Source organism: Typopeltis vanoorti, chromosome 18 (assembly GCF_054136105.1).
Source record: "Typopeltis vanoorti isolate ZY-2024b chromosome 18, IOZ_Tvanoo_1.0, whole genome shotgun sequence".
NCBI lineage: Eukaryota > Metazoa > Arthropoda > Arachnida > Uropygi > Thelyphonidae > Typopeltis > Typopeltis vanoorti.
The window spans coordinates 78,787,594-78,800,936 of NC_143566.1; the positions used below are offsets into that span (position 1 = coordinate 78,787,594).

The following is a 13,343-nucleotide window of genomic DNA, read 5'->3' on the forward strand; positions in this document are numbered from 1 at the left end:
AACTGAAGTTCATCATCTCGCAAAACGTGTAAACTGGCCAAAAGAACACACAATTTACAGACATAATACATTGGCCTTATAGCCTTAGCTGCTTTAGGGGATGAGATGTGCCAGTAATTTGGGGTTCAAAAACATCAGATCAAGTTTTAATGTCTACTGGTGACAGTACCCATCATTTAGGTTGGTGTTTATACTATGGATGTTGATGAAGTGCATGTGGAAGAAATTGGGTAGAGTTTTTTTTTTTTTTTTTTTTTTTTTTGAGGGGGGGGGTTGAGATTGGTTTTGTTTTAAATATTCGGCAATGTTCAGATGTCTGAAATATTTACTGCAGAGAATCAGTAATGTGCAGTCTCAGCCTCAGTATCAAAAGGCAACTGGTTCATTTTTTTATGACAATATAAGTCACTAAGCATTCATCCTTTAGAGTTTTTAGCAAAAAATAAAAATACAAAACTGCAAGTATTGAAATCAGAACTTAGACTTGGCCTTTTTTTTTTTTTTTTTTTAATGCCATGGTTGCTATTTTGATTATATGGATTCCATACAAATAACTGGGATGAGAACTTGGAAAAGTATACTAAGAGAGGCATTCCACAAGTCATTCTACTGACCATTTTCAGTGATGGAACTGGAGAAGCTTCTGAATGAAACTTAATAAATTTAAAAACAAATGCCATAATTTCTTTTGCATTTCATCAATTTTGTTTTCCAATTTCCACACTATACATTCACTCTTATTTACAGTTTACATGCTTCATGTATTCTTCCTTTCTAATCCAATATCTCTTGCTTTCCTATCTATTTTTCTTCTGAAGTGAATGACTATTACTAGAAATCAGCATTTGCTCAGAAGAATGCTTCTAATCACTTAAATAAATTTAGATGCAAGAAACTGCTAAAAAATCTGGGAGACTGTCTTTGTCCAGCAAAAGCAACAGCTGGATATACTTGAATGCACCAAGAGGGTTCACACTTAGGATACTAACTTGAATATTTTGTGCTCTTACTTCTTTAGGGTGCACCTGTGTGACCACACTATGACAAATCCTAAGAATGCATAATTTTTAGAGGTAATAAAGTACTTCATTACCAGTGTACAGTTTGATAAAGCTAATATAGTTAATGTGCAATCAACACACACTCATTTAAACACTCATTAAAAAAAAAAACTGTTTCAATTACAATTATTGCTAGATAGTAGGTTTTTTTTTAAATAGTTCATCACTGGATTTTATTATCTAGCTATGAAATATTTAATATCCTCAGATAATGAATAAAGAATTATTGTTTCCCATGAAGAAAATATATGACTATGCTGTTATCTAAAACTTCAAAAGAAAGGCAGATAAAAAGCATTGGAAAATATCTAAATATCTTGTTTTTGGCAGGATGAACTCCAGATTCAGCTGCTTGTCACGTCTTGCAGATGAACTATAAATGCATTTTTTAAGAGTAGCAGATTCACAACTTGAAATCATCAATCATTCCTAAGTAGAGTGACCCTACTTTCAAAAACCCTTTATATCCCACTTTTACTTTCATTATCTCAGAAAGAAGCTGCTTGCATGCAAACCAAGCATAGTGGGATTTTGGTATTCACAAGGGGTTCCAAATTTACTTCAGGGCCATAAAAAACTGAACATTATTTAACAAATCATTTCCCATTAAATCTTTGGGATAATTTCCTGCTGAAATTTATCTATCGTTATTTAGGTAATATATAATTAAAAACAATGGAGCTGTTTATAATAAATTAATACACATAAATAAGAGATTTTCATCAATCAATTTGTCTGATTTAAATAATGGAGTTTCTTCCAAATCAGAAAAACATTAGATTTTATATTATTATTATTATGTGACAACACCAGGGAGTCCAAAGACTCATCGAGGGAGAGTGTGCCAACAGCATCGAATGATTGATCCCCGTCCAACTACTAACCGTGCTCAAACTTGCTTAAGCTATTAGTAGCAATGGCTCTACCAATCGACCAACCTTTGCTGGCAGTTAAAGACATTATTAACTTGAGTATATAATACTATTTAAAACTACATGATTTTTTAAAAATTTTTAAATATTAAGCACTGATTTATTTTGGTTGTGTGTGTGTGTGTGTGTGTGTTCAGTCACTTGGACAGTGATTGGCATAAAAAAATTAAATTGTAAATCTATTATACATTATTACAATGGGTGTGACAAGAGTTACATTTTACTTACTATACAATGTAAATTATTCAAAACCCAAGTTCAAAAGTTTTAAGGATAAAAATTACAATACAACATATATAAGAAAATTATTTCCAATTAGGCCAATATTATAAACAAAACATATATTAATATGCACTAATAAATTTTACTATAACTCTAATGCATAACAAGCATCATATGAATATAAATTGTAAATAAGATATTTTGCAATGAAAAACCAATCACCCTACATATTTATAAAGAAATATATTTGAAGCGGTTTTATAAATGCTGGCAAAGTTTGGTCGATTGGTAGAGCCTCTGCTACTAACGGCTTGCAAAACGTTAAGCAAGTTTGAGCATAGTTAGTAGTTGGAAGGGATTCAATCGTTCGATGCTGTTGGCACACTCTCCCTCGATGAGTCTTTTGACTCCCTGGAGGTGTCATATAATAATAATAATAATACTCAACAAATTTAATGGAAAAAAATTATTTTTAAGGTATATTTTCATAATACTGATAATTTAAAAACACAGATCACAGTTTAATAAATTACATTATTTATATTTTCATTTGGCAGTATACTGCGTTCTGAATATATGCCCTAGACACTTTTATTCTGAAATGTACTAAAATAATGAAATATTTCTTTTATTTTAACACTTTGAATCCAAATCACTTCACATGATCCATGTTTCAACTATCACACATGATCAATTACATCAAATGACATACAAATTCATAAATTTAGTAGTTTTAGTTTCCAGAGCAGCCACTAGACAGTTAATGTTGAAGCACCAAAAGCCGATCACACACCATTTTCTCAGCTCACTTTTCATTAGTAGCTAAACAGTAATTTTCAGAGTAAGGTGCATATTCCCCCATTCAAAAAGTGGTAGTAAACAGTGAACAAATGGGTGTCGCCAATATCATGTCAAGAAGTAGCAGTGTATTTGAACAGTGTTATGCAAAGTGTTTTTTTTTCCATTAATTATATTACTGTATTATTATTATTGCACCCTCCATGGAGTCGGCAGACTTTGTGGGAGGTTCATTCAACTGAAAACATATTTATCATAGTGAATCTTAAAATCCTTAACACTCCTTGCATTAACAATACATTCTGGTAATGCATTCCGTTGACTGACAATTCTCCATGTAAAAAATCTACTCTTCACCACACTCTTACATAACTTTCAGAGATGGCCTCTGGTTTTTCCCCTCTTGCCTTCTACTCTTTTTATAATCCTATTTGGATTAATCTGATAAAATCTTCTTACTAACCTACATATCTCTATCATATCACCTCTTTTCCTCCTCACCAAACTCTGCAATCCACATTTCTTCAACCTCTCTCCATAGCCAGCATTCCAAAGTCTTGATATTGTCTTAGTCACTCATCTCTGGACCCTCTCCAATGTTTCCACATCACACTGAAAGTCAGGTGACAATCTGAGTGCAATAGTCAAATGTGGTCTGATCTGCTTTATACCAGTACTTTAGTTGGCTCTTCCTGGCGACAGGTAATTGGCATTAGTGAAACATGGCTGACAGAAGATGATATAGTTAGTGGGATTGAATGTGTAGAGTATAGTGTGTTTAGGAGGGACAGAGAGAATAAAATGGGGGGGGGTGTTATTGATGATAGCTGATGAACTGCAACCAAGGAGAATAGAAGTTGTATTGCAGGATAGTGAAAAGAGCTCATTTGAGGCTATTCGGTGTGAGATTGAGACTGGCAGAATAAAATATACAGTTGGGTGCTGCTATAGTCCAGGTGATGGAATAGATGGTGGCGATAGTATGCATAAACAAATTGATGAAATGAGTGGAAGGAGGGTAATTATTATGGGGGATTTTAACTATGGTAACATTGATTGGAAGGAGGAGAGGACACATGTGAGGAAGGAAATGGATTTTATTCAATTATTAAGGGATAACTATCTGAGACATCATGTAATGGAAAATACTAGGGGTTCGAGAGTGCTTGACCTAGTAATAGCATCTGAGAATTTGACTGTAATGAATATGACCAGGTGCCACCTATTGGTGAGAGTGATCATAGGGTCTTGACCTGGGAGGTGGCTAAATGTGTGAAATTTTCGATTAAGACAGGATACGTGTGGAATTACTGTGCTGGCAAGTATGACAAGCTTAGGAGATTGCTTGGTTCAGTAGCATGGCATGTAAAACTGCAAGGGCTGGATGTTGATAGGGCATGGGATGTGGTCAAGGACCATTTGCAGGAGGTTATGGCTGACTGTATACCTAGAGTCTGAATAGTAAATCAAGTAGGGGTTAAATGGATAAATAACACCATTAAACTTGAGTTGCAAAAAAAGAAACAACTGTGGAAGGAATTTAAGGAGAAACGTGACCTGCAGGCACATGAATGGTATAAAGCGCAGGCCAGAAGGGTAACGAGTGTGGTGAGAAAGAAAAAATGGATTATGAAAGGAAATTAGCCATGAAAGTTAAAGAGAATCCCAAACAGTTCTTTCAATATGCTGCTAGTAAAAGAAAAACTGTACACAGCACAATAATTTTAAGGAACGGCGATGGTAGGGAGGTCACTGAATCAGTCGATATAGTGGAATTACTGAGTGAGCACTTTGTAAGAGTATATCATCCAGGTGGTGACATTGAAGGAATGAAGGAACCATTAGTTTATATGGGAATTGTGTTGAATGAAGTGGAGGTGAATAGCCTATTACAGAACCTTAATGTGAATACATCTGTGGGATTGGATGGTATATCAGCATGGATCTTACGTGAAGTGGCTAAAGAATTGTCAGTGCCCTTGACTTTATTGTTTAATCTGAGTCGTGGGTCTGGTTTAGTCCCGAAAGGGTGGAAAGAGGGGAAAATAGTTCCACTGCATAAAGGAGGTTCCAAGACTGCTGTTGCAAATTACCGACTGATCAGCATATTAGGAGTCATTATCAAGCTCTTGGAGAAAGTAGTCAAGGAAAAAATACAGGAATGGATTGATGAAAATGAGATACTGTATGGAGGACAGCATGGTTTTGTGAAGGGTAGATCATGCCTCAGTAACTTGCTCAGGTTTTATAACACAGTGACGGCTGAACTGGATAAGGGTAATGGGTTTACAGTGATACTGCTGGACCTGGCTAAGGCCTTTGACAGGATACCACATGGAAGTCTAATCCGTAAACTGCAATATATGGGAATGGATATAGGGTTGGTGAGATGGATAAGAGATGGTTTTGTGAAGGGTAGATCATGCCTCAGTAACTTGCTCAGGTTTTATAACACAGTGATGGAGTCTAGACCCATTGTGGAATACTCAAACTAAATATTTTAAACACAAAGCCTATCATTTGTCTCCTTAAACTCAAACAAAACTGGAAAAAAAAAACTATATATAAAAACTGAAATAACAATATTCATAAATAACACCTTTCTTAATATTATACCAGATAATAAATAAGTAAAATGGCATAAAATGCATATGTGAAAGATGGTATGAAAAGAAAAATAAAAAAAAAGTATTAAAATTCATACAAACAGGTTTTTAAAACCATATGTACAAAAATTTAAACAAATAAGAATACAATTTATATGAGATTATACAGATTAATACTTGGTAAAAATTTAAAAATCAGGGTGATGGTCAATGAGTCTGATAAGATCTGCCTGAGTGTATGAGATCAGACAGATTATAAGTGGCTAAATAACTGAGCTCATTGGTGAAATGATGGCAGTTAATTAAAATGAGTAATGGATAGTCTGGCATCCCAAAAACACACATAGGCAGATCATTAGCCATCAACATGGAGCGAGTAGTATAAATATGCAGAGTCAAGCAAGAAGTCTGTGCAGGCCAGACTGCCATAATGTAATTTCTGGCTTACATGGTAGAGCTTATTATTAGTTTCTCATTTCCAAGATACTTGGAAATGAGACACTGACATTGGGATAGAAGTTTTTCTCTAATAATTAGCTGGTAATCTGTGTATGGCAGATGGTGGTTATTTGAGAAACGAGCTAACCTAGCTTCAGGATCTGCAGCCATATTTCCCTTAATCCCAAAACTAGGCTTAGAATTTAGCTTGGAATTCAATAAAAGCATACATGAAAGTGCAGCTTCCATAACTGTTAAGAAGAGGTATTGGATTAAAGAGAGCACTGCATCTTTCTGAAGCTATAGACTTCTTATTGCCTGAAGAAAACTTTGTCAGTCTGAACATATTATGCACCTTTAGTAGCAATGCAATTTGATGTATTTTAGTGCAAGCTCTATCGTATACAGCTCAGTGTCAAGTTATCTGGAAAGAAGACAGAAGATTGCACTATGCCCTCCAATTTTGAGCTGACAGGAATAAAATCAGAGTATTCAGTTCTATGTGCTTTGAAGCTCACATTTGAAATTCACTGTTCCTGCTGGTAGACAGCAGGAGCAGTGAATAATTTTGGTTGTCCCTACCGAAAGAAAAGCTACATGCTGGCACTTATGATTGGAATGATGGAAGTGTGCTTGGTGGCATCTGACCTAAATTGTCTATCACTATTTCTAGTATTAGACAATTGTGGATGAAAGATAGTTTGCCGTGGGGGGGAGTCTGTCAGGGATTTTATTTTTCTTGCATATAACAGAGACAGCTGTTGCCATTGACACAACAAAGGTGGTTCCTTTTCTTCGACATACAGACTAGGAGTAGGAGATGTGTAAAATGCTCCAGTTGCAATTCTGATGACTTGATGATGAATAGGGTCAATGCTCTGTAAAAACAAAATGAAGACCATCTAACAGTATCCCAACAGGTGGAAGATTGTTATTTTTTCTGCTTCGCTTTTTGGGGCAAATAATTTGGGGTAGATAAGATGTGCCAACATTTTTACATTTTTGCAAAAGTCTTCCAGAATGTGTTGGCAATTGTGCAAAACCATTATGTCTGAGGACAGAGAGCTAGAGGAAGATATATATCTGTCTTTTATTTTCCTGATTTTTTTCCTATACTTCTTTGCTCTTGGTGGATCTTGATATAGAAGAAGAAGAAGTAAATTGGATCCAGGATTCCTTCTGGCTCTGATATCTGATGTGTCTCTCGCTCAGGCTCATTGGAAAGCAATTAGATTTGTTGTTGTGGGGTATCTATGGAAAATAACCAAGCTGTCTTCTAGGCTTCTTTGGCTACTGTGTAATCATCATTACATTAAGGCCTTAGAAAAATGGGGGAACAGACCTAGATGTTTTAGGCATTGCAGTTTGGTGGCTGTTATAAACTCTGTTACATGCTTAACTGCATTGCTGATAAGAGATGAACTGACTATTGCAGAATCAAATTCTGCTAATGAAAAAAAAAAAAAAAGATAGCAGTCAGCTAGCTCAATTTTTCACCACGATACAGCAATTCCTCAATTAGTGCACCTAATGTGTTCTTTAAAACAGGCACATTCATTGAAAACGCACTAATCAAATATAATAACTGATGAGAAAATGTACAATTCGTTCCTCAGATTTCTTTTTTGACCTTTCATTTTTTTTATAAAAGAATTAGGGTATGTCTCGGGATCTAGTTAAAGGAAAACCATGAAGCTGAAAGACAATAAAACATATTAAGAATATAAATTTATTATTCTACTCCTTAACAAAGAATTGAGCTAACGTAGTTTGGTGGCCATTTTGTTTCTTTTTTTTCATACAACCGACAGTATGGTCCTATTACCTCTTCTACTCTACTGCAAATTTTACTGCTTCTCTCTTCATCAGGGTCAGCCTCCAAGCTTTGCTGCTTAAAAACTTCGATTGTACGAAAAATATTTTCAAATTGTTTCTGTGAAATCTCTTTTGGCTGACTATCAGTGGTTAAATTTTCTTCATATTCTTCGGGATCTTCCCGCTGTGCATCTAAATTTAGCAGGTTGGAATCACTCAGTTCTTCAGAATGAGATTTAATTAACTCTTGGACGTTATCATTGAAGGGGAGAAAAAAATGAAGGACGTACGAATTGGTCGCCAAATGTGAAATCACGTGCTTTATAGATAAAATTTTCCAACTGTTATACAAGCAAAATAGTTACCACATTAAAAACTACAATGATCATAAAAGAGAAGTTAATATTCAGACGTGTAATAATAAACAACTCATTCCAGAAGACGGATTGATTACTCTATTATCAAAATGGATTCTCCTTTTTGTGACATGCACAGAAGTGTCGAAGGGGTGCTATAGTACACCCACAGAAGTATCTGTGGGTGTACTATAGCAGACGACATAAATTTTGGTGGTAAAAATTTGGAACATAGTATACATAGTGTACATGGAAGTAGTGTAGTATGCCATTAAAACTATTTGTAAAATGTTTTAAATCGGTAACTAAATTATTTTATTCTGGTGAGTGATTTTTTAAAATAGTTAGCCATAAAAATGTATAGATAGAAAATTTTTAAATGTAACATTTATTTTTAAGATGCATATAGGTGCACTAATCGAAAATGTACTAATCGGGGGTGCATTAATCGAGGGATTACTGTATATGTGATGTAGTACATAGTTACCCATGCAGAAAAGTGGATATCATAGGAAAGTGATTGCTCCCAATAGGTTGTCATCTGTTTTCCACTTACACAGTAGAAAAAGGGAGGATTTTATACATAGTGTACATGGAAGTAGTGTAGTATGCCATTAAAACTATTTGTAAAATGTTTTAAATCGGTAACTAAATTATTTTATTCTGGTGAGTGATTTTTTAAAATAGTTAGCCATAAAAATGTATAGATAGAAAATTTTTAAATGTAACATTTATTTTTAAGATGCACATAGGCGCACTAATCAAAAATGTACTAATCGGGGGCGCATTAATCGAGGGATTACTGTATATGTGATGTAGTACATAGTTACCCATGCAGAAAAGTGGATATCATAGGAAAGTGATAGCTCCCAATAGGTTGTCATCTGTTTCCCCTTAAACAGTGGAAAAAGGGAGGATTTTAATTAACTGCCATCATTGGTGAAATGATGGTAGTTAATTAAAATGAGTAATGGATAGTCTGGCATCCCAAAAACACATAGGCAGGTCATTAGCCATCAACATGAATGAGTGAGCAGATAGTTAAGTCAATGGCGGTGAATGTGAATACATTCGCCGCCATTGACTATACAGGAGAAGCAGTGAATATATGGGTACGCATGTGGGAGGTGTTGCTTTCTGTGTTTAAGAGGGAGAGATTGCTGTTGTCGAGCATACACTCCACAGCTCTTCCTCTGATTATTCTGGGAACTATCCCACAGAGTGTTGTGCCGATTTATATCCTCCATTAAAAGTAAGGGGGGGGGGGGATGGTAACTGCAATATGAAATCATCATGGTGATCTTGAGGAGTATCTGTGGCAAGCGAAACGTTGATGCAGCATATTGTTATTATATTTCCAATGAGTTTTATAGCAACAGCTACTATGTTGGTCCTAATTTCAATTTGTTGGAAGTAGTATGGCTTCCCACAAAGGATTGCGACTCTTCCTTGGGAAGGTTCATCCTCTGTTCAGTTCTTACAGAGACCAGATCATCACTTGATTTGTAGAAAAGTACATCTGGTGTAAAGAAGAGAGTTTCTTAATTAACAGAAACCTCTCTCTTCTCAGACTGATTAATGCAGGCTAGTTATTAATTTCTTGTGTTCCTTTTCTGTTTGTAACTATCCACAGTTAACATAATTGATCACCCATGATCAATTATAAATTTGACTGAATAAGTTTTTCAGACTTTTGATTTTAATGGTACAGACCACACATATTTAAGTTCATTATGAAGATTATAGGGTAAGTGATATTAATTTAAATTAAGGTAGTTTTTCAAAATTTAAATATATTTTCATATATTTCATCCCAGATGAGTCTTTGACTCCACGAGGTCTTGGGAAATAATAATAATTATTATAACTTCATATTTGGCTGGTTCTCTTTTTTTCTTGTATCTTCCATTATTATCTGCATCTGTGCTCTTTCATGTTGCTTCTTATGCTTTATTGTATGGGTCGTGCAAATACTTTGCATTCTGTCATCAATGTACAATTTCCCACCAAGAAATGGAGGGAAATTGTACATTGTAGGCAACTAAATTTCAGTATGACAATCCACTACAATCTGATCAAGGTCTTATAAAGTGGAGCAACTTCCCTGTGTCTGTCAGAGTCTTTCATAACCTACCAACAGTTATACACAACTCTCCTGAATTTTGTGTTTCTGTAAACTATTATTTTTAGACCAAAAAACCCGTAATTCACTAGCTTTTGGACCCTACTGCCTGCTTCTTAGGTTCCATAATCATTCATGCTTTACACAAAATCATTCACCAGCATGAAATACCTTAATGAAATGCTAATTAAATACTTTAATGGTAAACAGTGATTCTGTTTATCATGTCCATCTAACTAACAATTTCTTTCATAATCATTATTTTTGTTTCACCAATCATATCAAAAGAGCACCCTGGGATTTTACTTAAGCCAATGAGTACATTGCTAGAAGTACTCTACTTTTCCTTATGAACCCCCACCTCCCCCTTCCTAGCCTACATTTGATACTCCTCGTGCAACTGATTTTGCTACCTACCTTATACTATCTATGTAATATCTTCTTAAAAAAAGTTATTGGAATGAATAAGAAAAATGACTTCAAAGATAAGGTTTAAAAAAAAAATGTAATTTTAAATTTTATTTACAAATTTACAGAGTAAAAGTACAATATTAAAGGTTTTAAAGACAAAGCACTAATTACCACAGAGGGGGGGAAAAAACCTTAAAAAAATTTAAGTGCTCACCTCTTTTCTTGATTCATAATCAAGTGGGCCTGCAACAAATATTGCTCCAGTTTCATTTTTTACAGCAAACGCACCACCTATGTTTCCCTGTGTGATTTCATAACGTATTCTTGATGCTACCAAGAAAACATTAGATTTTTTTTTTCTTTATTTGAAATCATTCTCACTAAACAAAATACATCCAAATACAAAAAAAAAACAAAATATATGAAAATGATGAAGAAGAAGAGCACTATGCAAACGATAAAGCTGAAATGCTGAAATGCAAAAGTAAAAAATGCAGTTCGAGGAGAGATTGGGTCAGGCGAAGGTTGATTCAAGGAAATTTTTCCACTATATGGCAAGCAGAAAAAGAACAATTGTGGCAGGTTGACTCTGGTGGATAGTCATGGCAGCAGAATGTGCAATATATAGAAGGCAGGCAAGTATTGGGAGAATTGGAAGTGAAAGAATTAGAGGTGTTTGTATCAAATGTTGATTGGGTTAGATGTTAATAAAGCTCTGAGAATAGATAACATATCACCAAGTATTCTGAAGGATGTGCATAATAGTTCAAGGGCTATGCCCTTCACCTGGTTGTTTAATGAAAGTCTTGCAGTGGGTAGGTTCCTAAGAGTAAAGAAGGCAAAATAGCACCACTCCACAAGCATGGTTGCATGGTTCTAGAACAGAAAACTTCTATGTTTGAATGGTTCTAGGACAGAAACTTCTGTCCTAGAAACTTCTTCTAGGACAGAAGTTTCCATTTATAGATCAGTCTGTATAACCGCACTTGTAGTCAAGATGTTGGAGAGATTGGTTAGGAATAGAATAGATGATTGGGTTTGATGGACATAGCTTTATTTTGCACTTGTTAGACTATAATAAATTTAGTTTAATCCTTTATCCAAGTATAAGCAAACAAAGTTTGCACCTGAAAATATAAGCAAACAAAGTTTGCACCTGAAAATATCTTCAGGACTAAGGTAAGGTGGTACAACACTTAGGCAACTCGCAGCAAGCTCTCAATCACTTCTTGTCTCAGTATCTCCCATAATGCAAAGCACATCTCCTTGCAGACATGCATAATGCTATGCATTAAGGCAAGGGTCACTACCCATACTGGTTTCGACCTTTATTGAGATCTCATCAGTGGGAGGCAGACCCAGAAGTGGTGATACTAAGGCAGAAGCAATAGGAGAGGTCATATTTACCTATATGAGTTGCCAACAGGTGTATCACGTTTGGTTCTGCCTCCCATTGACGAGACCTCAATAGAGGGCGAAACCGGTCTGGGTAGTGGCCCTTCCCTTAATGCATAGCAGTATACATGTCTGCAAGGAGATGTGCTTTGCATTATGGGAGATACTGAGACAAGGAGTGATGAGAGTTTGGTCCACCTTTGCTGCGAGTTGCCGAAGTGTTGTACCACCTTACCTCAGTCCTGAAGATATTTTCAGGTGCTTTATCTATGAAAAAGGATTAAACTAAATTTATTATGATAGACATAGCATTCCTTAGGATCGTCAGTATGAAACCGTATAGGGTTTACAATGCAATTTACTTGCATTTTATGATAAGGTAACGAGTGTGTTAGATAAGGGAGAATCATATACAGTGATAATCTTGGACTTTGTAAAAGTGTTATATAGATTACTATATGAAAAGTTAGTGTACAAGCTGTAGGGCAGTGGTTCTTAACCGGTGTTCTGCGGAAGGTGAATAGGTGTTCCGTGAGAAGTTCTGGAATTTGTCATTTTTAAATTAATTTGTCAGCACAAATTAATTTAATGATGGTTTAATTGATGTTTAATTAATTATTAATTAATTATCAATTATTGATTAATAATAAAAAATCAGCTAAATTATCAATTAATTATTAATTTATACATTACAAAATAACCAAGGTGTTTCATGAAAATTTCAGGATATGTGAAGTGTTCCGTAGTCGAAAAAAGTTTGAGAAACACTGCTGTAGAGGATGGGAATAGATAGTATACTGCTGTTAGATGATTCTGAGACTGGTTCTCTGAATGATACCAACTTGTGTATGATGTAACAGTGTCTTAAAAAAGGAGAATAACCAGTGGCATGTCTCAGGGTTTTGTTCTGGGGTCTCTGCTGTTTAATTTGTTTGTAGGTGATATATCATATGGATATATAATATGAGCAATAAAAAATCTTTTTTCAACATTATTTGCAATTTTCAAACTAAATCAAAAAGGGCATTTTCTTTCTCATTATAGGGAGATCAGAGATTGTTTGATATTATTACTCTGTGGGGTACTAGAAGGACTTCTCTTGGGAGAACCATACAAACATACAAAATGGCTATTATGCCTCTCCTTAAATTTAATAAATTAAACCTGCCAAGAAATTATTTCTTGTT

General features: G+C 35.0%; 1 protein-coding gene across 11 annotated transcripts in view; it reads right to left on the reverse strand.

Annotated features, from left to right (window-relative positions):
* The window catches only part of CadN (neural cadherin), a 1,238,426-nt gene that overhangs the window by 352,286 nt on the left and 872,797 nt on the right, over positions 1-13,343 (reverse strand). For all 11 annotated transcript variants that reach the window (XM_090407912.1, XM_090407911.1, XM_090407917.1 and 8 more), the window contains exon 16: positions 10,976-11,091. In XM_090407912.1, the coding sequence (XP_090264038.1) occupies positions 10,976-11,091 (116 nt within the window). The remainder of the gene's footprint in view (positions 1-10,975; positions 11,092-13,343) is intronic.